The sequence below is a fragment of the Heterodontus francisci genome, chromosome 27, assembly GCF_036365525.1.
Source record: "Heterodontus francisci isolate sHetFra1 chromosome 27, sHetFra1.hap1, whole genome shotgun sequence".
Lineage (NCBI taxonomy): Eukaryota > Metazoa > Chordata > Chondrichthyes > Heterodontiformes > Heterodontidae > Heterodontus > Heterodontus francisci.
In genome coordinates this window covers 70,963,067-70,989,895 of record NC_090397.1, presented here as the reverse complement: position 1 = coordinate 70,989,895, position 26,829 = coordinate 70,963,067, and the positions used below count along the sequence as shown (strand labels likewise).

The window sequence follows — 26,829 nt, the reverse complement described above, 5'->3', positions numbered from 1 at the left end:
CTGTAACTTCCCCTTTACTTCAAGTTCAACCCTCCCGGGCATGTAACTGAGTTTCTGTTGGTTGCAGTAAATGTGTGGAAAGCCACGGCTCTTTGTCTGATAACACATTTACACTTGCTCCAGTGTTGAGTTTAAAATTAGTGATATTTCCTTTGACATATATGTCTGCAGACCAAAATGCCTGACTCGGATCATTGATTTCGCCAAGAAAGTGTATCAATTGCTCTCCTGCAGGAGGTTGTTTAACTTTGTTAAAAATTCTATTTTTGAATGCTTTTCCTTTTGAACTTGAGGGAGTCGGGATTTTATTTTGGCATATTTTACCGAAATGCCCTATTTTCCTACAATAAAAGCATTCTGCTCTATTTGCAGGACATTATTCACGCCTGTGGGTACTTTTGGTGCCACATCACTGGCAAGGTTTAATGGCGTCTTTTGCTTTCACCGTTGCCCCCACCATCCTCACCCCCCCCAGGGTGGGGGGTGCCTCTTTTACAATCCTCTGATTAAGCAGTGTACAGTTGCTGGAAGTTTCCTGAACCAAGGTCTTTCTTCACCTCTCGGGATTGATCTGCTGTTCTTCCGGACCTCTGCTTGTCTCACCAGCTGAATAGCTTTATCCAGGTTGAGGTCTGCTTTAGATTGTAATAAATCCTATTACAACGTGGTCTCTCATCAATTCTGCTTTAAGGTCTCCATATTCACATCTTTTAGCTAGCTTGTAAAGGTCATTGATAAAAGCATCGCCTGGTTTCTGGACCCTTTTGTTGAATCTTGCTCTTTCTAAAATCTGATTGCTCTGCAAGTTGAAATAAGAATCAAAAGCTATTAAAACTTCGTCGAATTTGGCAGATGCTTCATTAAGTCCTTGTCTGGAAATTTCCCGCACATTTTTAACTCCGCATTGATTCCTGCTATAACCGACGTTGCAGCCTTAGAAATCTCGCTACTAGACTAAGGATTAATTTCCTCCTTGTACTAAACTCCATTTTATAGCATTACTACTATTTTCCTTTAACTCCCTTCTCGTGGAGAATCGAGTATTTGCAGCCTCGTTGCTTTGCTTTTTATTTCTCTCGCTCCAGATGCCACATCTAATGGCACCAATCTCAGATCAGCCCTCGCTAAGGACTTTCCTGGTGCTGCCTGCCCCAGTGCTGGTATGGATGAAATTTTTTAACTTCTTTCAGGGTTGCTCACCAGATACTGGAGCATTGCTTGGTTCTCCGACTCAAAGCCTGCAATCGCTGGACCAGATTCTACCGCTGATTCCCCAACTCTCTGTGTCTGGAGCTCTTCCACAACCTCCTCTCAAACTCTGCAGTTTTTTGGCACTTTTTTCAAGTCAGGCCTTTCAACTAGTTACTTCAAATTCTTCTTCTGGGTGTAGGATGGTAAGAACTATTGTTGTCGATCTCACTGCTGATCACCGTATTATATATTTATTCAGTATGCTGCCATCTTAGTTAGTCTAACTAGAGAGATTCTTAGTCTGAAATAGTTATAACATAATCTTTATTTCATTAAACTATTTACACTTTATGTCAGTCTTTCTGACTGCTCCAAAGCCATGCTGCATCTAGCTTCGTGTCTCTCTCACATGTGATCTCTTACATCATCATGGTAGGAGGTATTCTTTACACACTTTCACATTAACCCTTTCAGACCCTTATACTTCAAAAGATGTATCTGGCTGAGTTAGAAATACATAGACAGGGACATGAGAGAAAATCAACCATGCGGAGAATCCCTTTGTCTTCTCACCTGCCTCTATTTTCAAGATCCTTCTCGATATTCAACTTTAGATCTGTGCCTTTTTTTGTTCTTCCATGGGATGTGGGTGCTGCTGGCAAGGTCAGAATTGGTTGCCCATCCCTAATTGCCCTTGACATCTGAGTGGCTTGCTGGGCCATTTCAGAGGGCAGTTAAGAGTCAATCACATTGCTGTGGGTCTGGAGTCACATTTAGGCCAGACAAGGTAAGGACAACAGATTTCCTTCCCTGAAGGACATTAGTGAACAAAATAGGTTTTTACAACAATCGAAATTCCAGATTTTTTTATTAATTAATTGACCACCAGCTGCCATGGTGGGATTTGAACCCGTGTCCCCAGGACATTAGCCCAGGCCTCTGGATTACTATCTACTGCCTCCCCATTTGGGCCAGCTCACCAGATTGACTGTTCACCCTCTTCCTATCTGCTCATCATCCACTGTTTCCCTCCCCCGATGTAAAGCACTGTAAGATGTTATCCTATACACAGGACCACTGCAGAAATGTAAGTTGTTGTTAATACTTTTAAACAATTTTTTCTCTATCCTATAAATTAATTTCTGCCTAATTGAGTTTTCATGTGCCACATATTTTTCCCCCGCTTTGTGACTTGTTCCCAGACAATTGTAATTACACTGTTACATTGACTACCAGGTGTTGAATAGGCATGATGGCCAATTCTCCCACTCTTTCCACACACCATGTACACAGTACAATCCACCCTTTAGTGGATTTCACTCATCTCTTTTATTTCCTGAAGGATTTGAATAATGCTTCCTTCCCAAAGACAATCAGGTGAGACACAAGAATATTCAGCTATTCCCTCATTTTTACCATTCAACTGTAGCTGGCTGACCACCACAGGTGACATTTCCCCACCACACCCCCACAGCTCCTTGAGGCAGAATTACCACAGTGGGTGGGGGGGGGGAGGGTCACCTCACCTCCCACTGGTAACCTTGGTAACCCTCAGCAGCAAACCCCGTGGAGCAGTGGAGGACAAACAGGTAAGATTTCTAATATTTGTCAGTTCTGATGAAGGGTCACTGACCTGAAACGTTAACCTTGTTTCTCTCTCCACAGATGTTGCCAGACCTGCTGAGTATTTCCAGCATTTCTTGTTTTTATTTCAGATTTCCAGCATCTGCAGTATTTTGCTTTTATTTAAGATAGCAGCAGTTTTGCATTCTTTTACGTCACTCTCTAAATAACTTCACAACATGTTGTCAGGATATGTTTATTATACTTGTACAGATTGATAGCCACTCAAGCATTCAAGAGGACGGCAGATTATTGGCACCAAGAGAAGAAAAATATGCAATTCATGAACATACGAATTAGGAACAAGAGTAGGCCACTCGGCCCCTCGAGCCTGCTCTGCCATTTAATAAGATTACGGCTGATCTGATTGTAATTTCAACTCCATATTCCCACCTACCCCCAATAACCTTTCACCCCCTTGCTTATCAAGAATCTATCTACCTCTGTCTTAAAAATATTCAAAGACTCTGCTTCCACCGCCTTTTGAGGAAGAGAATTCCAAAGACTCATGACCCTCTGAGAGAAAAAGTTCTCCTAAATGGGCAACCCCTTATTTTTAAACAGTGACCCCTAGTTCTAGATTTCCCCACAAGAGGAAACACCTTTTTCACATCCACCTTGTCAAGACCCCTCAGAATCTTATATGTTTCAATCAAGTAGCCTCTTACTCTTCTAAACTCCAGCAGATACAAGCCTAGCCTGTCCAACCTTTCCTCATAAGACAACCCGCCCATTCCAGGTATTAGTCTGGTAAATCTTCTCTGAACTGCTTCCAAAGTATTTACATCCTTCCTTAAATAAGGAGACCAATACTGTACACAATACTCCAGATGTGGTCTCACCAATGCTCTGGAAAGCTGAAGCATAACCTCCCTACTTTTGCATACAATTCCCCTTGCAATAAATGATAACATTCTATTAGCTTTACGAATTACTTGCTGTATCTGTATATGAACCTTTTGTGATTCATGCACTAGGACACCCAGATCCCTCTGCATCTCAGAGCTCTGCAATCTCTCACCATTTAGATAATATGCTTCTTTTTTATTTTTCCTGCCAAAATGGAAAATTTCACATTTTCCCACAATACACGCCATTTGCCAGATCTTTGCCCACTCACTTAACCTATCTGTACCCCTTTGTAGCCATCTTATGTCCTCTTCACAACTTACTTTCCTACCTACCTTTGTGTCATCAGCAAATTATCAACCATACCTTCGGTCCCTTCATCCAAGTCATTTATATAAATTGTAAAAAGTTGAGGCCCCAGCACTGATCCCTGTGGCACACCACTCATTACATTTTGCCAACCAGAAAATGGCCCATTTATGCTTACTCTCTGTTTCCTGTTAGCTAGCCAATCTTCTATCCATGCCAAAATGTTAACCCCTACACCATGAGCTTTTATTTTCCGTAATAACCTTTGATGTGGCACCTTATCAAATGCCTTCTGGAAATTTAAATATAGTACCTCCACCGGTTTCCCTTTATCCAGAGCACATGTTACTTCTTCAAAGAATTCCAATAAATTGGTTAAAAATGACTTCCCTTTCACAAAACCATGTTGACTCTGTCCAATTACCTTGGATTTCTCCCACTATCTCACTAAGCACTTCTTTCAGGACCCAGCAACTTATCAGCCCACAGCTCCAACAATTTGCTCATTACCACTTCCCTGGTGATTGTAATTTTCTTGATTCCCTTCCATTTCCTGATTTACATCTATTTCTGGGATGTAACTTGTATCCTCAATAGTGAAGATCGATGCAAAATACCTGTTTTACTCATTCAGACCTCCAACCTCTCTTGGACAGCTTTGAAGGCAGGAAGATCCTACTTTTTGGTGCAGATGCCATCAAGTCTCCTGGAATTATCACATGGAAGTAGATGCCATTGACACTGACACCCAACTTGAACTGCAGAAAGGAGCTGCAAAATGTTCGACAACCTCATCAGAACAGGCAGAGTAACACACTACACACTTCTTCCTCTTATTCCTTGTCCACTCTGGGTGCCACTGTACTTTTCACCCTCTTCAAGCAACATTTGCTCAACTTACCTGAAAATCTGCCAGTGGTCCAAACCCGAGAAGCAGTCAGAAAGAAGTGTGGGCAGAATGGCGAGAAAAAAAAACACATAACTGCTTTAAAGATCATTTCCTATAGTAAAGAAATCTGAATTCAAAGATCACCAGCCTCTTCTGTTTCAGGAGTTGCTCACTTTCACCTTGGGCCGCTGATCTTGAACAGCTCCTGCCCCGCATTGAGCCATGTGTAAGTTACTCTGAGTGTAGCAGCGTCCAAATGCAGCAAACTCCAAGCTCCTTTCCCACTACCTCTCACCGACTTATTCAGAGTTGGTGGGAAGATCACAGGATTCCTGCAGCAGCCCAAGGAAGCTCAGGAAGAATTAGAGCAACTCTGACATGAGAGAATTTTCTGAAAATAGTGGGAGGAAAATTCACGCACTGCTATCCAATTAGATCCTGCTTTCAGCTGGGTATCAGTTGGCAGCAAGGAGAGATTTTGACAAGGAAGTGGAGTGGGGGGTGTGGGGGGTGGAGGGTGGGGGAACCATATGAGCAAATCATGGGCAGAAGGGAATTTGAACTTTGTTTCTTTCTGTACATATGTGCATGTAGTTTCATGACAATATAGTATTTTTGAATAAGTGCTGCCTGTAGCATTATCACTTAGTTTGAAGATATGCTTTTAATGTCACCTTCCCCTTTTTTTCCCAGCCCCATTCCGTCCTGCTGGTGATATGGACAGCGAAGTCAAGTTTGATGAAAATGGAGATGGTATTGGTCGGTACAATGTGTTCAACTTTCAGAAAGCTGCAGGAAAATATACCTACATCAAGGTTGGCCAATGGGCAAAGTCTTTGTCTCTGAACACCGCCTTGATTCACTGGCCCAAACGTTACATCCCCACATCACAGTGCAGCGATCCATGTGCCAGAAACGAGATCAAGAACATGCAGCCTGGAGATGTCTGCTGCTGGATCTGTGTCCCATGTGACCCCTATGCATACCTGGAGGATGAGTTCACATGCAAGGACTGTGGGCCAGGTCGATGGCCCAATGAGGACCTCACAGGATGCTATGACTTACCAGAAGAGTATATCAGATGGGGAGATGCCTGGGCTGTAGGACCAATTACGATATCATGTGCTGGGATTGTTACTACACTGATGGTTGCCACTATCTTCGTAAAGCACAACAACACGCCTCTCATCAAAGCCTCAGGACGTGAACTCTGCTATATTTTGCTGTTTGGTGTCTTCTTTTCCTACTGTATGACATTTTTCTTCATCGCAAGACCTTCGCCTGCTATATGCACCTTGCGCAGATTGGGACTTGGCACATCCTTCGCCGTGTGTTACTCAGCACTACTTACCAAGACCAACCGTATCGCTAGGATATTTAATGGTGTGAAGGAAGGGGCCCAGAGACCCAGGTTCATCAGCCCTAGTTCTCAAGTCTTCATCTGTCTGAGTCTCATCTCAATTCAGATTATCATCGTGACAGTCTGGCTCATGCTGGAGGCTCCTGGTACAAGAAGGTACACTGTCCCTGAGAAAAGAGAGACAGTCATTCTGAAATGTAATGTAAAAGACTCCAGCATGTTAATGTCTTTGACATATGATGTAGTGCTGGTGACCCTGTGTACTGTCTATGCCTTTAAGACAAGAAAATGTCCTGAAAACTTCAATGAAGCAAAATTTATTGGGTTTACCATGTACACAACATGTATCATCTGGCTTGCCTTTCTGCCTATATTTTACGTGACTTCCAGTGATTATCGGGTAAGTGATGAAGTCTTTCTATGTTATCACCAAGTTTTAAGATCCAGAAGTGTTATTAAGTGAGAACGATGTAAACATATTTACAATCCTATTTTTCCAGTAACGGTATAAGTAAAGAACTGGCACTGTCACAATAGATGTTTAAATAAAACAGAAATGTTAGACAAGCCCAGCAGGGTAGTTGGTATCTAAAGGAGAAAAACTCACTAATGTTTCAGATTCCACCAAGATGTGAACCTATCTTTCCCTTTACCAACATTTTCAGTTTTAATATCAGATTTTTGGCACTTTCCATTGGCTACATATCTCCAGTAATAAGTACAAATTAGTCTCAAGTTCCAGTATTGGTCCTTATGTAGACAGTATTGATTAAATCCGTCATCTTACTTACATGCCTGGTATCATGCAACATGGTTTGTTCAACTCACCAATGCATACAAGGTTAATGCCCACTGGATCTTTAAATTGAATAGTGTAACTCATTGAAGTCATTCATTAAGAGATGACAATGGTGTCTTGACTGTTCTGCATTATTCAGCATTCTCTCCATAATGTCCAAAAATATTAGCCTTTAGCTTTTCCAGTGGTCCATAGAGAATAGCAGATGGCACAGAGCATTTAATTCTTCAAAATTTCCCAAATATCTTTTAAAATGCAGTGTTTTTTCATGCATCCAAAATCTACTGTTATGCTTTTGTATTTCCAGCAATTTTTCTCACCATCCCTATAAGCTGAAGTCTAAAACCTTTCCAGTTGTCAAATTTTGTATCACAATGTGTCGAGAAGGCACTGTGGTAATTGGAGCTCCATGGTTGAGCTCTCTAACTCGTAAGCATTAAAGGGAAAAAAAAAATCAACCCAAGTTCCCACCACTGACCAGCTGGAAAGTGCCCGTTTCTGGATGTCAGGGGAACTTAGCTGTGAAGAGGTCAAATAGCCCGTCACTGTGTAGCATCGCAAGGAAAGAAGGCCAATTGGATAAGATAGATGAAGGGGGGTGGAGCACTGGTGCCTGTGGGACTGTACCCAAATAGGAGTCAGCACCATGGAGACAGCAAGGGTGAAAATTGTTGGGAAATTAAGAAAACACATTCTGAGCCCGAAATTCCACAATGTTCTTGGGAGAAAGTGGTGTGACTCTGGTAAAGCAGACTGGAATTCAGGGTGTAAATTACATATGCCAGAATTACACTGGTTCTAAAGAACACACTAAGGGCTGAATTTTACTAGCCCCCGACATCAGGGGTTGTGGCGGGAGGGCCTGGAAAATCCTTCTGGGAGAGGCCCCCACAGGCCTTGGCGCCAGGGTGGCCCTGCCCCATTTTACCGGCGGCGGCGAGGCCTCAGGACGGACCCCCTGTTGCTCGGCGATAAAAAACGATTTAACATATTTGAATAAATGATAACTAAAGAATAATTACTTACTTCATCGCGACGTCCGTCCCACACCAATATTCCGGCTGATTGCCAAAAGTCTCGTGCCTTTGGATCTCCGTTCAAAGATCCAAGGCATGACAATGGTGGTGAAATTTTCAGGTCAGGAAGGGGGGGCAGGGATAACTCCTACTATTGGCTGAGGTGATGGTGGGAAGGGGTTGTTGAAGAGCAAAGGAAACAAAGTGCAGGGGGGGAAAGTTTGTGATGAGAAAAAATATATTTTTTGTGTGAAAAAGGTAATAAATGAAGTGTTTGGTTGTTGAGGGTGTGGGAGAAGGGCTTCGATCTTTTATTCATTTTGTAAATTTAAATGTTCCCTCCATTTCACTTTAAACATTCAAGTTACCTGTAAGGGCTTGAAGCCCTTTAAAAATGGCGCCAGTGCCTGCACGGTGACAATGGACGCCATTGCCAGGGATGGTTCGCTCACCCCCTCCATGTTAATGAGCCACCGTGCAAAATATCGCGGCGTCTCTGTGACGGGCGGTCCGCTTTGAAGATCTCAGCCCTAAATTTCAGTGGAATTGGGAATTGGCAGATGTTGTACCTGCCACACAAGTGATCCATACAAATGGCAGGATAAGAAGGGAAAAAGTTGCTGTCCAAAAATTGAACAATTTATAGCAGAATTGCACCTGACTTAAGTCTGTAGACACAAGGGATCAGTTACCTGTATAACTCATCAAGTCAAAAAGGTGGGAGGAAAGGTAAGATAAGGTTCAGGAGATTAATTGTAAGATTAAGAAGATAAAGCTGGAAAAAGGGAACTGTAGAGAATACAAATGGTGAAAGAACCATCTCAAGACACTGGAATATTTTTGTGGTATGAGCAGTATTTGTGGGAGACCAGATTCATACTGTCCAGAGCAATCAATCATTTCTAAAATGTTATTAAAACTTCTGATTTATTTTCAATATACCCCAGATTTTTGCAGGAACTATAATTTTGGACCAAGCTCATTATTATTTTTACAAATTGCAACCAAATGCACGTCCACTAAAATACAGGAACTTTCCAGAAAAACTGATCTCGCCATCCTTTTTATACTTCCTGTTTTGAATGGGCTGATTTCCAGGGGGAGGAAGTTCATTCAGCTGATAATTTTACTGAGAATTCGATTTCCCATCTTGTACTCACACCAACTCTTTCTACTAAAATCATCAACAGACAGAACTTTAATCCTTCTTCCCACCCAGTGATTTTTTCTAAAACTGAAAGCAGGTTTAGAGCAAAACAAATTTGAAGTCAGAACTGCTTTTGATCTGACACATTTCAAATGTCATTTTTGTGATTGCTCAATGTTGCCATGTTTCAGGATTTTTGACCATTTATGCACAGAAAAGATTTGGAAAAGAGTTATATTTAAATATTGTGGTTTTTAAAGCAAAATGTATTCATACAAGTTGGAAAGCAGTAAGAAGAAAGGTCATTAAACTACTATTTTTTTTTCCAAGGGCCAAAAACAATTAAGTATTTGTTAGCTTGTCTTTATGATCAATAAAAACCTCACACCCATTATGTTGGGAAGTCTCTGTCCTCAGCACACTGAGACAGAAATATACACTGATAGTTGGGGTTTTAAAACAAAATGTAGATAGGGTATTATCATGCTAGACCCCCACCTGCCAAGAATGAGGCACACTAATTTTGTTATGAACATTGATTTAAACTGTTAGTGGAGTGAAGAAAGGACTTGTTAAACAGATCAGCCGTGGCTGGAAAAGACATTTGCATATTAACAGACGATGATTGCAAGGACACATTCACCCACAATGGACCTTGATCACCAGGTATTGTGTGTAAGAGGAACATTCCAGAGACTGCGAAGATGATACAATCCAAGATGTGATCAAACCAGTTAGTCACATGACTAATCTGCTTGGCAACCTAGGTTTTTCTGAATTGTACCAACAGTTTGAACTCAGAGTGCCTGTTCGCTCCTGGACTGAGAAGATCCCTCCAGTCTGCTCCCATCTCTTTCTCACAAGCCTCTGAATCCATTGAAGACACATGAACCCCAAAAGAGAAAAGTCTCCTACAGCAAACAAGGGGGTTTAAGAGAAATACTGGGCCCCAATGAAAAGCAAGATCACCTACAGTCAAGTACTCTACAGTGAGCTCGAAGAATCATACAAAAACTTGAGATATTGCCTCAAACTTTTCCACTTTAATTTTCTTCTGCTCTTTTCTGTCTCTATTTGCATGTGTGTATCGTGTATGCATGCTAGCGTGGGTGTGTCATGTATTCGTAGGTGTTAACTGAATTAGAGTTTGAGTTTAATAAATTTCAACTTTTCTTCTTTAAAACTAAGAAAGCCTGTTTGTGCCGGTTTCTTTGCCTTATAATCGGAAAGCAGTGAACAAGGATTCACCAAGAGGGAGCTAAAAACATGGTGTGTTTAAAATAAATCCGATATGGTAAGACCAGGTGAAGGCTGAGAGGATGCCCTAGACACCTTTCTCACCTGGTCGTACCAGTATGCTTTCAGCCAGACTTGGAACATATGGATGCAGGAGGATAGTTAGAAGTTGTTTTGTCAAGCAGTGTGACCAACTGATGTGGGGAAGTGTAGTGTGTTCATTATTTTGTATTATTACAAGAAGATAAGTTGTACTGATTGAGTTAAGTGAATGATAACTTTGCACTGTATGTTCACTGAGAAATGAACCGGTTTTATGTTTTGTTCTGGCCTGTTCTCACTCAAGTAAAACTTTCACCCTACTGTAAGAGTGGAGGGCACATCCAGAAAACACAATATCCAGTTTGGATTGTTACATCCACTCCGTTATGCTATAGCAGAAGTAGAAGCGGTGTGAATTCGCTTCAGAAGGTAATGGAGGTGGGATCCTGCTATGGGAGTAATTGATGCCACTGAACAGAAGTATCTCCTTTAGACTCAATTTGTAGCAATTTCCCACTAATCTAAATAAAGAGGTGTAAAGTGATTTGATTATTCTGCTCAATGTGCTCTGCTCTTGATTTTATCTCTGCCTGGTTCCTGGATATTTATCTTCCCCTGTTCGAGACAAGCATAGTGTGGAACAGCCTCTAGTTACTAACATGACACAAATACACAATTGGTAATTACATGAGTCCAATAAATTGCTTGCAAATCATGTTTTCTTTCCTTGTTCATGAACTCAAACTTTGTTTACTAAAACTGATAACAGTCCCCTATGTTTATAATGGGTGAGTTCAAATGAATCCAATTTTCCCACTATACATGATGGCTGATATAGTGTTAATAAAATTTAAAATCACACTGTCTAAAAGTAATGCCCTCTAAAACCCCTAAACAGAAAAGATCGAATTGCTGCTACTTCCTCGTCCTAATGTATCTCCAAACCACCTACTATTTATGCCAGTAGAGACTACACAGTCTTTATCCTACTCAGCGGAACCACGTTAAATACTGTAATAAAAATGAAACTATCCTGCCCTGGTCAATTTCAAAGTTCCTGAACTGCTGCGTTTGTGAATCTCCCTCAGAAATTAACACTTAATAAGGGGATGATGCAAATACATTAGAACAGTGCTGCAAGGCGAACAGCAATGTACAGAATGTGACCCCGCACAGATGCTTGAATTACTCAAAATAGCCAGCTGCTTAATACAGTTTAAGCAGAGCCTTTGTAATTGACGCCCATGGTAATGGAAAATGGTTGGCACCATTTGCCCAGTATAGCTAGCTGCCCAGGATAGGCGGAGTCAGTGTATGTGGTAGGAACATATCAGTACATTTTTATGAAGTTCCTTTGTCTGAAATTTAAACACAAGTGTTATTGCATTTGTTAAAATGATGGACAGAGGAATCTCACAAGATGAACACGTTACTGACTAGTGGAAAAGCAACTATCTGAGGACACTGGAGGACAATTGTACAGCTCTATGGCTGCTCCTACTGAGACCATGCAACTCAGTAAAATAGAGTATTGAATCTGGGAGCTCCCGAGTCTGTCCAGCTCAATATCACACCATTCAATGGATTCTGGGCCATGGGGAATGGAAGTTACTCACAAAAACTCAGTGCCTTCTAGTTCATTTGTGTGTGTTTACCCAGATAGTGCCTGAATTTGTAGTTAGCTCATCCAGCACTGTGCAGATCAGAGAGATCTACTTCATCTTTCTTTTCAGCTGATTTGTCTCCATTATTTGCTGACAACCTTTTCTTTCAGCAGTGGATAATTGAAATGTACAAGATTGAATCATCCAAAAATGTTACACATGGTACCAGACTCGGACAAAAATCCTTCCCCCCTCTCCCATTTTAAAATGTTACACGTGGTACCAGACTCTAACATACAGGTAGACTTCACAATGTTTTTGTTCATTTATGGAATATGGGCATCGCTGGCAAAGCCAGCATTTAATTGCCCTTGAGATGGTGTGGTAAGTCACCTTCTTGAACCACAGCAATCCATGATTTTATTTTTATCATAGTTTTTGTCGTGGTTTGATAGAACTGAGTGGATTGGTGGGCCATTTCAAAGGGCAGTTAAGAGTCAGCAACATTGCTGTGGGTCTGGAGTCACACGTAGGCCAGACTGGGTAAGGATGGCAGATTTCCTTCCCTAAAAGACATCAGTGAACCAGATGGGTTTTTAATGACAATCCAATAGTCACTATTACTGATACTAGCTTTTTATTCCAGATTTATTTCATTAACTGAGTTTAAATTCCCCAGCTGTCATTGTGGGATTTCAACACATATTCTCCAGATCAATAGACTAAGCCTCTAGATTACTAGTCCAGTAACATAACCACTCTGTTACTGTACTGTACAGTTGGCACACAAGGAGCAAAACTGTGACTTGGTGACAATTTGTGTGTAACAGCTCATTGTTATGACAAGTGAATCCAGAAATAACATGACAAACTCAAGAGTTGGATTATACTTGGATCAGGATTTCTATGTACCTTACCAAGTAAAAATGTTATGTGGTTAACTTCAAACCAATATTTAAACATGATTTTGACTCCCTAGAACACAAGGGTAAAAATAACTACTACTATCATACAAAAGTTTCAACACAATTATCAAATTGCTGTGTCCACTATTTTAGGGGCAATTATCCATTTATTTTAAACAGTCATGCTAGGCCCCCATCTGCCAAGAATGAGGCACATTAATTTTGTCGTGAACATTGATTTTAAACTGTTACTGGAGTGAAGAAAGGACTTGTTAAACAGATCAGCCGTGGCTGGAAAAGATATTTGCATATTAACAGACAGTGATTGGAAGGACAAAAAGGACCATTCCCTGACACATTCAACCCATAATGGACTTTGATCACCAGGTATTGTGTGTAAGAGGAGCATTCCAGAGACTGCTAAGGTGATACAATCCAAGACGTGGTCAGACCAGTTAGTCACGTGACTAATATAAAAACAAGAAATGCTGGAAATACTCAGCAGGTCTGGCAGCATCTGTAGAGAAAGAAGCACAGTTAATGTTTCAGGTCAGTGACCCTTCATCATAACAGTTAACTCTGCTTCTCTCTCCACAGATGCTGCCAGACCTGCTGAGTATTTCCAGCATTTCTTGCTTTTATTTCAGATTTCCAGCATCTGCTGTATTTTGCTTTTAGTCACATCACTAATCTGCTTGGCAACCTGGGTTTTTCTGAATTGTACAAACAGTTTGAACTCAGAGTGCCTGTTTGCTCCTGGACTGAGAAAATCCCTCCAGTCTGCTCTCATCTCTATCTCACAAGCCTCTGAATCCATTGAAGACACATGAACCCCAAGAGAGAAAAGCCTCCTACAGTGAACAAGGTTTAAGAGAAATACTGGGCCCCAACGAAAAGCAAGATCTACCTACAATCAAGGACTCTAAAGTGAGCTCGAGGAACAGTAACAAAAACTGTTCAGATATTACATCAAACTTTTCCACTTTATTTTTCTTCTGCTCTTTTCTGTCTCTATTTGCATGAGTGCATCACGTATGCATGCTAGCATGGGCATGTCGTGTATCCGTAGGCGTTAACTGAATTAAAGTTTAAGTTTAATAAATGTCAACTTTTCTTCTTTAAATCTAAGAAAGCCTGTTTGTGCTAGTTTCTTTACCTTATAATTGAAAAGCGGTGAACAAGGATTCACCAATGGGGAGCTAAAAACACAGTGTGATTAAAAATAAAACCCTCTTTCTCACCTGGTCATAACAACAGTTAATGATTCTGTTAAAATAGTGCAGAGAGGCATTTGATACAAACATCCGGCATTCTGAAGATAACATCACCAGCAATAATTTCCACCCTGTGACTTTTTTTCAGAATAAATTTGATTTCGTAATAACTCTAGCTGTGGTTCTTTTGTACTGGATTCCCAAGCAGGAAACTGAACTCTGAATCCTGATTTGGAACAAGCACTTTAACAACCTAAGGCTTGTGGTTCAGTGTTTCTCTCCAGGCTTTAAGAATATGTTCAATAGTTTAACAATTGTTTTTGTTCCACAGGTTCAGACGACCACCATGTGTATCTCAGTCAGTCTGAGCGGTTTTGTGGTACTGGGCTGTCTCTTTGCACCAAAGGTGCACATTATTGTGTTTCAGCCACAGAAGAATGTGACCAGCCACAGACTCACCATGAACAGGTTCAGTGTCAGCGGAACTGTCACTAGTCACTCACACTGTAAGTAAAAAGGGGGTGAATTCTGTGGGCTTTTTCCATTCTTCACCCATAACTTTGGCAGAAGAGCCGCTGAAACCCTGAAAAAACACATAAAAGCTCCCCCCTGAAACTTTAAATACCACAACCCAATATCTTCAATAAGTTAAATATTTTTCAAAAGAAAGGTATTTTCTGCTTTCTGTTTCATTGAGGTATATTTCTCTGCCATTCACTGTTCCCACACATGCATGGAAAATGCACGTATTAAATCATCCTGTGCACTTTCTTAAGACAGACATCAGCCCATTTAATGGGAACAATGAACGGTCAGAAAGTATACAGCAAGTCATGCAGCATTCCTGGCCAAAAGGACATGGAATTGGAACATAGGAACAGGAGTAGGCCATTCAGCCCTGCTCTGCCATTCAATTAGATCATGGCTGCTCTGCACCTCAACTCCATTTCCTCATCCTCCCTCCACAAACTTTGATACCTTTACCAAACAATAATCTGTCACCTCAGTCTTGATAGTCCTGCCATGACCTGTCTTTTTGGGGAGAGAGTTCCAAATTTCGGCTACCTTTTGTGTGAAAAGGTGCTTCTTGATTTTACTCCTGAAGAGTCTAACTCTAATTTCCTTGTTCTTGATTCCTTCACCAGAAGAAATTGTTTCTGCATATCCACCTATCAAATCCTTTTAAGATTTTAAACACCTTGATCAGATCATCATTCAGTCTCCTACACAAGCCAACCTGTTGGTCCAACCATTCCATGTTGGTATTTACCCTTAATGTGAACAACAGTCCATGTCCCATGTGTCTGCTCTGTTCCAATTTCCCTAAATTCCCCTTTATTTAACTGCCTAGCCGACCTATTCTTAATTGTTGACAAGATGCCTGCTTCCGTCACTGCCTCTTATAGTACATTCCACAGCATCACAACCTTCTGTGTTTAAAAAAAACACTGTTCGCTTTCCAAAATCTCTTGAATTTAACTTTGTATCTATGCACCCTCATTCTGGACCCTCTTAATTAATGAAAACAATCTCTTTCTAGCTATGTCCTCTCTGTTCATTAATGTTAAACCTCTCTAGCAAATCACTCCATAATCTCCTCTATTGTAATGAAAACAGACCCAATTTTTCAGGTTCTTTTTCCTCTTACTGCTTTTCCTTGTACCAGGCAACATTTCAGTGAATCTGCACTGTATTCTTTCGATTACCTCAGCATCTTTACTATAGTGTAGAGCCTAAAACTGCACACAGTACTCCAACTATGTTCTGACTAAAGTTTTATACTTTACCTTAATATTTTTCATCATTACGTCAAACTTTTATATTCTATACATTTTACCATAAAACTTAATATTCTATTAGCTTTTTTATGGCCTTATCTACATGAGATGCTGTTTTTAGTATCTTATAAACTTGAACCCCCAAATATCTCTGCTCTCCCATATCACCCAACTTTACCCCAAAGTACAATAATAACCAAAATATTAATGTATTGACTTTGAATTCCATCTGCCACTCTTTTTGCCCATTTCATCAACCCCTTGTAGAATCCTTCAGTACTCTCAATAATTTACTATGCTTCCTGTTTCAGTGTTTCTCTGAATTTGGACACCACTCCCTCTAGCCCTATATCCAAATCATTGATGCATTCAGTGAATTGAAGTGACCCCAGAACAGAACATGTGGAATCCCACCACCCAAATCCAATCACTCTGAGGCAGGCGATCCTCCCCCTATTATCTCAGGTGTCTAGGAAGACCTTACGCTCCCCATCACTGTATCCAACTGCTTCCTAAATGGTTAAAGCTTTTACTTCCACCCCCATACCAACTCCCCCCGCACCCCCATACATTGGTCACTCTTTGTGTGAACACATACCAGTCCTAACTTTGTCTACAACTTTCCTTCCTATCGGATTGTCATGGTTTGGTTTGGGCATAAGCCCATCTTTCTACAGATGCTTATTGACCTGCTGTGTGTTTTCTGTTTTATTATTGAGATAGTAAGCATTTTATTATTTTTTCTTTTCAAGTATTGGAAAATGTCGCACATATTAAGGGACAACAAGTAACTTTCCTTTGTCTACATGAAACTAATTGATAGTGATACCAGAACAACTGGAAATCTGCAAGAATAAATTAAACTTTTGGGTTAAGTGCCTTCAAGTACTAGATGAGAGGCAAAACTACCTTTATCCTACTTTGGTATTTCCGCTATTTGGCATTTAGATATAGATCATTTGATACTAAAATGACTTTGTGGATGTTTCTTGTTTTAACTCAAGTAATACTATTATCAGTTCATACATTGTGTTGTAATCACTAGCATTCAACTATCTAACAATTGAACATTCATCCTACAGTCACCAGCTCTAAAAGTTGAAAGGTAAGGAAAGTTGGGAGGGAAAAATTAGCAAATTATAATAATTCAGTATGAATGTATCTGAGGATCAATTAGTGGCTTCCTCCAGTAATTTAGAGGACTTTACCTTAATATTTTTCGGTCAAGGGCAACAACTAATGCTATCAATGGAATTTGCTTCATATCAGCATTGTAAATAGCTATTATTTTTATAATATTTTTCAAAAACATTTCATTAAACAATATTATCCAGAACAGTGATCATTTTTGGCTCCTAATGCTTTATCAGAACACTTTGGATTTCAAACAAAATTCCTTAAGACTTGAATAATGATGTGGGATAGAAGCCTAGAAGCAGAACACTAGTCTGAAATTCTTTCTGATATTCAAAATAAAACAACTCCGTTAGAATAGCAGAGAGGGAAATTTTAGATTATCTTTTCCTTATTTGCTTCATGGGATGTAGGTGTCACTGGCAAGGCCAGCATTTATTGCCCGTACCTAATTGCACTTGAGAAGGTGGTGGTGAGCTGCCTTCTGGAACAGCTGGAGTCCATGTGGGGTAGGTACACCCACAGTGCTGTTAGGAAGGGAGCTCCAGGATTTTGATCCAGTGACAGTGAAGGAACGGCGATATAGTTCCAAGTCAGGATGGTGTGTGGCTTGGAGGGGAACTTGCAGGTGGTGGTGCTCCCATGCATCTGCTGCTTTTGTCCTTCTAGGTGGTAGAGGTCGCTGGTTTGGAAGGTGCTGTCTAAGGAGCCTTGGTGCGTTGCTGCAGTGCATCTTGTAGATGGTACACACTGCTGCCACTGTGCGTCTGTGGTGGAGGGAGTGAATATTTAAGGTGGTGGATGGGGTGACAATCAAGTGGGCTGCTTTGTCCTGGATGGTGTCGAGCTTCATGAGTGTTGTCGGAGCTGCACCCATCCAGGCAAGTGGAGAGTATTCCATCACACTCCTGACTTGTGCCTTGTAGATGGTGGACAGGCATTGGGGAGACAGGAGGTGAGTTACTCAACGTATAATTCCCGGCCTCTGACCTGCTCTTGCAGCCAAAGTACTTATGTGGTGGGTCTAGTTCATTTTCTTGTCAATGGTAACCCTCAGGATGTTGTTTGTGGGAGACTCAGTGATAGTAATGCCGTTGAATGTCAAGGGGAGATAGATTGCCTGGGACTTGTGTGGTGCGAATGTTTCTTGCCACTTATCAGCCCAAGCCTGGATGTTGTCCAAGTCTTGCTGCATATGGACACGGACAGCTTCAGTATCTGAGGAGTTGCGAATGGTACTGAACATTGTACAATCATCAGCGAACATCCCCACTTCTGCCTTTATGATAGAGGGTAAGTCATTGATGAAGCAGCTGAAGATGGTTGGGTCTAGGACACTACCCTGCGAAACTCCTGCAGCAATGTCCTGGGGCTGAGATGATTGACCTCCAGCAACCACAACCATATTCCTTTGTGCTAGGTATGACTCCAACCAGTGGAGAATTTTCCCCTTGATTCCCATTGACTTCAATTTGGCTAGGGCTTCTTGATGCCATATTCGATCAAATACTGCCTTGATAACAAGGGCAATCACTCTCACCTCACCTCTTAAGTTCAGCTCTTTTGTCCCTGTTTGGACCAAGGCTGTAATGAGGTCAGGAGACGAATGGCCCTGATGTTCTCAGGGAAATGCACGACAGAAATGTGGAGGTTGTTTAGGGAGCACTTGCTGCGACTGCTGGATAGGTTTGTCCCGATGAGGCAAGGAAGGGATGGTAGGGTGAAGGAACCTTGGATGACAAGAGATGTGGAACAGCTAGTCAAGAGGAAGAAGGAAGCTTACTTAAGGTTGAGGAAGCAAGGATCAGACAGGGCTCTAGAGGGTTACAAGGTAGCCAGGAAGGGACTGAAGAATGGACTTAGGAGAGCTAGAAGGGGACATGAAAAAGTCTTGGCGGGTAGGATTAAGGAAAATCCCAAGGCGTTCTAAACTTATGTGAGGAACAAGAGGATGGCCAGACTGAGGGTAGGGCTGATCAGGGATAGTGGAGGGAACTTGTGCCTGGAGTCGGAGGAGGTAGGGGAGGTCCTAAATGAATACTTTGCTTCAGTATTCACTAGTGACAGGGACCTGGTCGTTTGTGAGGACAGCGTGGAACAGGCTGATATGCTCGAACAGGTTGATGTTAAGAGGGAGGATGTGCTGGAAATTTTGAATGATATGAGGACAGATAAGTCCCTGGGGCCAGACGGGATATACCCAAGGATATTACGGGAAGCGAGGGAACAGATTGCCGCGCCTTTGGCGATGATCTTTGCGTCCTCACTGTGCACTGGAGTAGTACCGGATGATTGGAGGGTGGCAAATGTTATTCCCTTGTCCAAGAAAGGGAATAGGGATAACCCTGGGAATTATAGACCAGTCAGTCTTACGTCGGTAGTGGACAAATTATTGGAGAGGATTCTGAGAGACAGGATTTATGATTATTTGGAAAAGCATGGTTTGATTAGAGACAGTCAGCATGGCTTTGTGAGGAGCAGGTCATGCCTCACAAGCCTTGTTGAATTCTTTGAAGATGTGACAAAACACATTGATGAAGGAAGAGCAGTGGATGTGGTGTATATGGATTTTAGCAAGGCGTTTGATAAGGTTCCCCATGGTAGGCTCATTCAGAAAGTAAGGAGGCATGGGATACAGGGAAAGTTGGCTGTCTGGACACAAAATTGGCTGGCCCACAGAAGTCAGAGGGTGGTAGTAGATGGAAAGTATTCAGCATGGAGCTCGGTGACCAGTGGTGTTCCGCAGGGATCTGTTCTGGGACCTCTGCTCTTTGTGATTTTTATAAATGACTTGGATGAGGAAGTGGAAGGCTGGGTTAGCAAGTTTGCCGATGACACGAAGATTGCTGGGGTTGTGGATAGTGTGGAAGGCTGTTGTAGGTTGCAACGGGACATTGACAGGATGCAGAGCTGGGCTGAGAAGTGGCAGATGGAGTTCAACCTGGAAAAGTGTGAAGTGATTCATTTTGGAAGGTTGAATTTCAATGCAGAATACAGGCTTAAAGACAGGATTCTTGGTAGTGTGGAGGAACAGAGGGATCTTGGGGTCCATGTCCATAGATCGCTCAAAGTTGCCACCCAAGTTGATCGGGTTGTTAAGAAGGCGTATGGTGTGTTGGCTTTCATTAACAAGGGGATTGAGTTTAAGAGCCGCGAGGTTATGCTGCAGCTCTATAAAGCCCTGGTTAGACCATACTTGGAATATTGTGTTCGGTTCTGGTCGCATCATTATAGGAAGGATGTAGAAGCTTTAGAGAGGGTGCAGAGGAGATTTACCAGGATGCTGCCTGGACTGGAGGGCATGTCTTACGAAGAAAGGTTGAGGGAGCTAGGGCTTTTCTCATTGGAGCGAAGAAGGATGAGAGGTGACTTGATCAAGGTGTACAAGATGATGAGAGGCATAGATAGAGTGGATAGCCAGAGACTTTTTCCCAGGGTGGAAAGGGCTATCACCAGGGGGCATAATTTTAAGGTGATTGGAGGAAGGTTTCGGGGAGATGTCAGAGGTAGTTTCTTTACACAGAGAGTGGTGGGTGCGTGGAATGCACTGCCAGCGGTGGTAGTAGAAGCAGATACATTAGAGACATTTAAGCAACTCTTGGATAGGTACATGGATGATAGTAGAATGAAGGGTATGTAGGTAGTTTGATCTTAGAGTAGGTTAAAGGGTCGGCACAACATCGTGGGCCGAAGGGCCTGTACTGTGCTGTACTGTTCTATGTTCTGGCACTTGTGTGGCGCGAATGTAACTCGCCACTTAGTAGCCCAAGCCTGAATATTGTCCAGGTCTTGCTGCATAAGGACACAGACTGCCTCTGTATCTGAGGATTCACGAATGGTGCTCAACATTGTACAATCATTAGCAAACATCCCCATTTCTGAGCTTTTGATGGAGGGAAGGTCATTGATGAAGCAGCTGAAGATGGTTGGGCCGAGGACACTACCCTGAGGAACTCCTTCAGTGATGTCCTGGAACTCAGATGATTGACCTCCAACAACCAAAATCATCTTCCTTTGTGCTGGGTATGACTCCAACCAGCAGAGGGTTTTCCAATGATTCCCATTGACTCCAGTTTTTCTTGGGCTCCTTGACTCCACACTCAATCAAATGCTGCCTTGATGTCAAGGGCAGTCACTCTCACCTCACCTCTTGAGTTCAGCTCTTTTGTCCATGTTTGAACCAAGGCTGTAATGAGGTCAGGAGCTGAGTGGCCCTGGCGGAACCCAAACTGAGCGTCACTGATCAGGTTATTGCGAAGCAAGTGCCGCTTGATGGCACTGTTGATGACACCTTCCATCACTTTACTGATGATTGAGAGTAGACTGATGGGAAGGTAATTGGCCGGGTTGGATTTGCCCTGCTTTTTGTCTACAGGACCTACCTGGGCAGTTTTCCACATTGCTGGGTCGATGCCAATGTTGCAGCTGTACTGGAACAGCTTGGCTAGGGGTGCGGTCAGTTCTGCAGCACAGGTCTTCAGTACTATTTCCGGAATGTTGTCAGGACCCATAACCTTTGCAATATCCAGTGTCTTCAGCCATTTCTTGCTATTATGTGAAGAGAATCAAATTGCCTGAAGACTGGCATCAGTGATGCTGGGGACCTCAGGAGGAGGTGGATATGGATCATCCACATGGCACTTCTAGCTGAAGACGGATGCAAATACTTCAGCCGTGTCTTTTGCACTGATATGATGGGCTCCCCCATCATTGAGGATAGGGATAAAAACAGAACTTCTGATGAAAGCTCACTGACCTGAAACATTAACTCTGCTTCTCTCTCCACAGATGCTGCCAGACCTGCTGAGTATTTCCAGCATTTCTTTTTATTTCAGATTTCCAGCATCTGCCGTATTTTGCTTTTATATTATTGAGGATGGGGATATTTGTGGAGCCACCTCCTCCTGTTAGTTGTTCAATTGCCCACTACCATTCACAGCTGGATGTGGCAGGACGACAGAGCTTAGATCTGATCCGTTGATTGTGGAATCACTTAGCTCTGTCTATTGCATGCTGCTTCCGCTGTTTGGCATGCAAGTAGTCCTGTGTTGTAGCTTCACCAGGTTGACACCTCATTTTGAGGTTTGCCTGGTGCTGCTCCTGGCATGCCCTCCTGCACTCTTCATTGAACCAGGGTTGGTCTCCTGGCTTGATGGTGATGGTAGAGTGGGGGATATGCCAGGCCATGAGGTTACAGATTGTGGTTGAGTACAATTCTGCTGCTGATGGCCCACAGCGCCTCATGGATGCCCAGTTTTGAATTGCTAGATATGTTCAAAATCTATCCTATTTAGCACGGTGGTAGTGCCACACAACACGATGGGGGGTATCCTCAATGTGAAGATAGGACTTCGTCTCCACAAGGAATGTGTGTTGGTCACTCCTAACAATACTGTCATGGACAGATGCAACTGCAACAGGTAGTTTGGTGAGGATGAGGTCAAGTAGATTTTTCTCTCTTGTTGGCTCCCTCACCATCTGCCACAGACCTAGTCTAGCAGCTATGTTCTTTAGGGCTCGGTCAGTAGTGGTGCTACCGAGCACTCTTGTGATGGACTTAAAGACCCCCACCCAGAGTACAATTCTGTGCCCTTGCTACCCTCAGTGCTTCTTCCAATTGGTGTTCAACATGGAAGAGTACTGATTCATCAGCTGTGGGGGAACATTAGGTGGTAATCAGCAGGAGGTTTCTTTGCCCATGTTTGACCTGAGACTTCACGGGGTCCGCAGCCAATGCTGAGGACGCTCAGTGCACCTCCCTCCCGACTGTATAACCACTGTGCCGCCAACTTCTGGTCGGTCTGTCCTGTCGGTGGGACAGGCATACCCAGGGATGGTGATGGCAGTGTCTGGGATATTGTCTGTAAGGTATGATTCCATGTGTATGGCTATGTCAGGCTGTTGCTTGACTAGTCTGTGGGACAGCTCTCCCAACTTTGGCACAAGCCCCCAGATGTTAGTAAGGAGGACTTTGCATGGTTGACAGGGCTGAGTTTGCCGTTTTCGTTTCTGGTGCCTAGGTTGATGCCGGGTGGTCCGGCCGGTTTCATTCATGTTGCTGTTTAAGTGGTGCCTGGTCGCACTGTCGCCGACACCTTCCATCACTTTCCTGATGATCACGATTGGGCTGCTGGGACAGTAGTTGGCTGGATTGGAATTGTCCTGCTTTTTGTGTACAGGACATACCTGGGCAACTTTCCATATTGTTGGGTAGATGTCAGTGTTGTAGCTGTACTGGAATAGCTTGGCTAGGTGGCGCAGCCAGTTCTGCAGCACAAGTCACACCTATTTGCATACTGGTTACCATAAATTAATTTCAAGAAGTTTGTATCGTGAAACTTTAAAAACATCCACTGAAAACCTATTTTGTTCTCACAACAGTCACTTACACAGAGGTATTTTAATAATGAGACTTTTTTATTTTTCCTCCCCATGTCACACAATATTAACCTTACCGAGAAATTATATTGGAGAGAGAGGGAGAGGTGGTATATTTAGGACATTTCAACTATTAGTTTGTTGAAAGTCTGGAGCTGGCCTCAGCACCCTTGGTTAGAGTGGGGAAACCTGACCAGTATTCAAGTCCCTAATCATTCGTCCTGGAAAACGTGCGTTTGTGGACTTGGGGTGAGGATGGGATTGGACCCATCTGTGTGATGCATGTTGGTGTTGAATAGCCTGCTGACATTCATGATCTTGGCTCAAACCAAGAAATCAAATAACAGAAGGCGCTTGGTGCCTGGGGAACTGTAAAGCAACAAGAACCAGTTCCTTCAGAGGAAAGGAAAGGGGAGAAAACAGCAGAGCAAGTACAGATTTATTCTGGATGATTTTCTTTCGACATTACAAAGGATACTTGGAGTAACCTGCCATGATACTCTTGCTTTTCAGCATCTGCCAGTGCTCATTATGTTCCTACTGTTTGCAATGGAAGAGAAATTCTAGACTCAACAACATCATCTTTGTGAAGTTGTTTCCTAATTCAGCTGTCAAACTGTTGTACTGTTCAGAACTGTGCACACCGTGCGCTATGGTGAACCAGTAACTTGTTTTGTAGAAACAGCATATTAAATTATTTTTAAGGGCTGTAAATAACTAATAGTGCTCTTGTTTTTTGGTTAATAGTATTTTATCCTGTAAATAACTATTATTACATACATTGTTATAAACTGTTTACTTAGGGCAAGTACTGTATGAAAATATGGCAAACTGACTATTATAAAGTTTTGAGGTTTTAATACCATCCTTGATGTATTTACACTAGAATGCATAGTAATTTTTATGTTGTATATACAAATAGTTACATTATGTAACTTATGGTTCTAACAGCACAAAACAATATGAAAATTTCATTGTAAAATAAACTGAATAAAATCTGACTGCTGATGGAATTGATTTAATACTCAGTACTCTTATTTATGCAGCAGCATTCTCTCAAAGCGTTTGTCTGAGATTTTTATAAGACCCAATAGAACTCATTATGAAGCTATTCCTTTCTCTTCTGCCTAACCTCCTGTCTGTAAAAAAAAAATGTTGAATAACTTATGTAATGATTCTTTCTTTCAATTGCTTGCAACCCCTATTGATCATATACAATAAACAGCTATTTTGTTTGACAATTCTCAGTTATTTTCTTATTTAATACAGAAAATAATCTTCTTGTAATGATGAAAGCAGCAGGTAATATCTTCGCAAGATAGAAAGGTAACAGATTGGTAGGGAGCTTTCGAAGATAGAAAGGATATAATAGATCGTTCTTAGTTGGATTAAAATGGAAAGAAGTGGCACACAGAGTCAGTTTTCCTAGTTATTTTGTAACCACAGTGTTGCTGGCAATATTTTTTTTCCCAATCCAACATCGTTAAATCTGAAGTCCCTCGATGATCCAAGCATTGCTCTCCTCTTTTCCTCATCTACATGCAGCATTTTGGGAACATTATCTATAGACATGGGTCAGCTTCCAAGTTATGCCTCCAAGCTCCAGCTCCTTACCACCTCTTTCAATCTCTTGGTCAGACTGCTCAATTTGGGTAAGTCATAACTTATTCTAACTAAAAACCATGAGCAAAGCAAAACTAAGCTATAGTCTTTGGCTAGAACACAAATCCATACATATGACAGGCACATCAATAAAAAAAAAGGAAGGCTGGGATGGGAATAGGGCCCTTAGGGGATAAACAGGATAATACCAAAGACAACAATAAAGAAATGGCAGAAATATTAAACAATTATTTTCCTTCAGTATTTACGAGGGAGATAGAAGAGGTAGACATAACATTGATGACGAATGATGAGATAAGTGCATTCAAGATTTTAAAAAAAGTATTGAATAAACTACTTAAACTCAGAGGATAAAACCCCTGATTCCAGATGGATTGCATCCATGCATTTTAAAAGAATCTAGGGAAGAGATAGCAGAGGCATTACTACACATATTAAATATTTAAGAAGGGGGAACAGGACATGCCCAGTGATTTATAGACTAGTCAGATTAACATCAGTGGTAGGAAAAATAATGGAATTCCTGCTAAAGGACAGAATAGAAGAACATCCAGAAATGAAAAATATGAATAGTAAGCATAGATTACAAAAAGGAAAGATCTTGCTTGACTAACCTGACTGAATTTTTTTGAGGAGGTAACACAGAGTAGACAATGGTAATGCAGTAGGTGCAATTTATCTGGATTTTCAATAAGCCTTTGATAAACTGCCCCATAATGGACTATCAAATAAGGTCAGAGAATGTGGAGTCAGGGAACAAATGGCAGAATGGATTGCTAACTGGCTTCAAGACAGAAAGCAAAGAGTGGGAGTAAAGGTTAGTTATTCAGTGTGGCAGAAGATGAGAAGAGGGGTTCCACAAGGATTAGTGCTGCGACCAGTGCTGTTCACAATATATGTAAACATTCCGGACTTTGGAATCAAAAACACAGGCCGGAATTTTACCCCCCGCCCACGGAGCAGGATGGTGACAGGAGGGGCGCGTAAAATGGAGCGGGAGGGTCAGGGGAGCCCTTCCCGACCCGGTCCCGCCTCTGCCACCATTTTACGTGGGGCAGCAGCTGCGAAAAAGGCCCGCCCGCCCCAAACCAATCAAGGCCCTTAAGTGTCCAGTTAATGGCCACTTAAGGGCCTCCGCCCGCCGCCACGGGGATTTTACCCTTGGCTGGCAGGTGGCCCAGGCATGTGAAAAGCCACCTGCTAAAAGTAGGCAGCCGTCTGATGGTCTGGGGTGGAGGGGGACCCTCCTGATCAGGCACTCTGTGTCCGGCGGAGGGCCACCCCCCGATGTCCCAACCACCCCCAATGCCCAACACATCCTCCATCCCCAGTTGACCACCCTTGCCTCGCTGGGGCCCAAACAATTGCCCCTGGCAAGGCCCCAGAAACTTACCCGTTTTCCGGGGCTCCCCAACATCTTCTGTCTTCAGCTGGGTTGCAGTCCCAGCAGTGGACACCGCTCCCAATGGCGCTGCTGGGACAGAGAGCTGCCGGCCTGCTGATTGGCTGGCAGCTCCATTAGGTGGGACTTCCTGCCTCAATGAGGTGGAAGTCCCGCCTCAGACCAATTAAGGGCCTGGGAACCACAAAATGCAGTCTGGATCCCCAGGGCACGTGGAGGCAGGATTGCCACCGACTTTTCAGTCGGTGGTCACTTCCGTCCGCCGAGAGTAAAATTCTGGCCACAATTTCTAAATTTGCAGATGACACCAAATTGTGGTGTAATAGTCAA

At 42.4% G+C, this 26,829-nt stretch overlaps 1 protein-coding gene across 4 annotated transcripts in view; it reads left to right on the top strand.

Moving 5' to 3' along the window:
* The window catches only part of grm3 (glutamate receptor, metabotropic 3), a 55,578-nt gene extending 31,514 nt beyond the window's left edge, over positions 1–24,064 (top strand). Inside the window, exons 3-7 of one of the 4 annotated variants that reach the window (XM_068059802.1) lie at positions 5,555–6,621; positions 14,516–14,671; positions 19,164–19,173; positions 20,518–20,532; positions 23,988–24,064. In XM_068059802.1, coding sequence (XP_067915903.1) covers positions 5,555–6,621; positions 14,516–14,671; positions 19,164–19,173; positions 20,518–20,532; positions 23,988–24,064 — 1,325 coding nt within the window. Of the gene's footprint in view, positions 1–5,554; positions 6,622–14,515; positions 14,695–18,124; positions 18,136–19,163; positions 19,174–20,517; positions 20,533–23,987 lie in introns of all 4 variants that reach the window. The other 3 variants (XM_068059803.1, XM_068059801.1, XM_068059800.1) reach the window with 3 other exon arrangements.
* Positions 24,065–26,829: the final 2,765 nt, after the last annotated feature.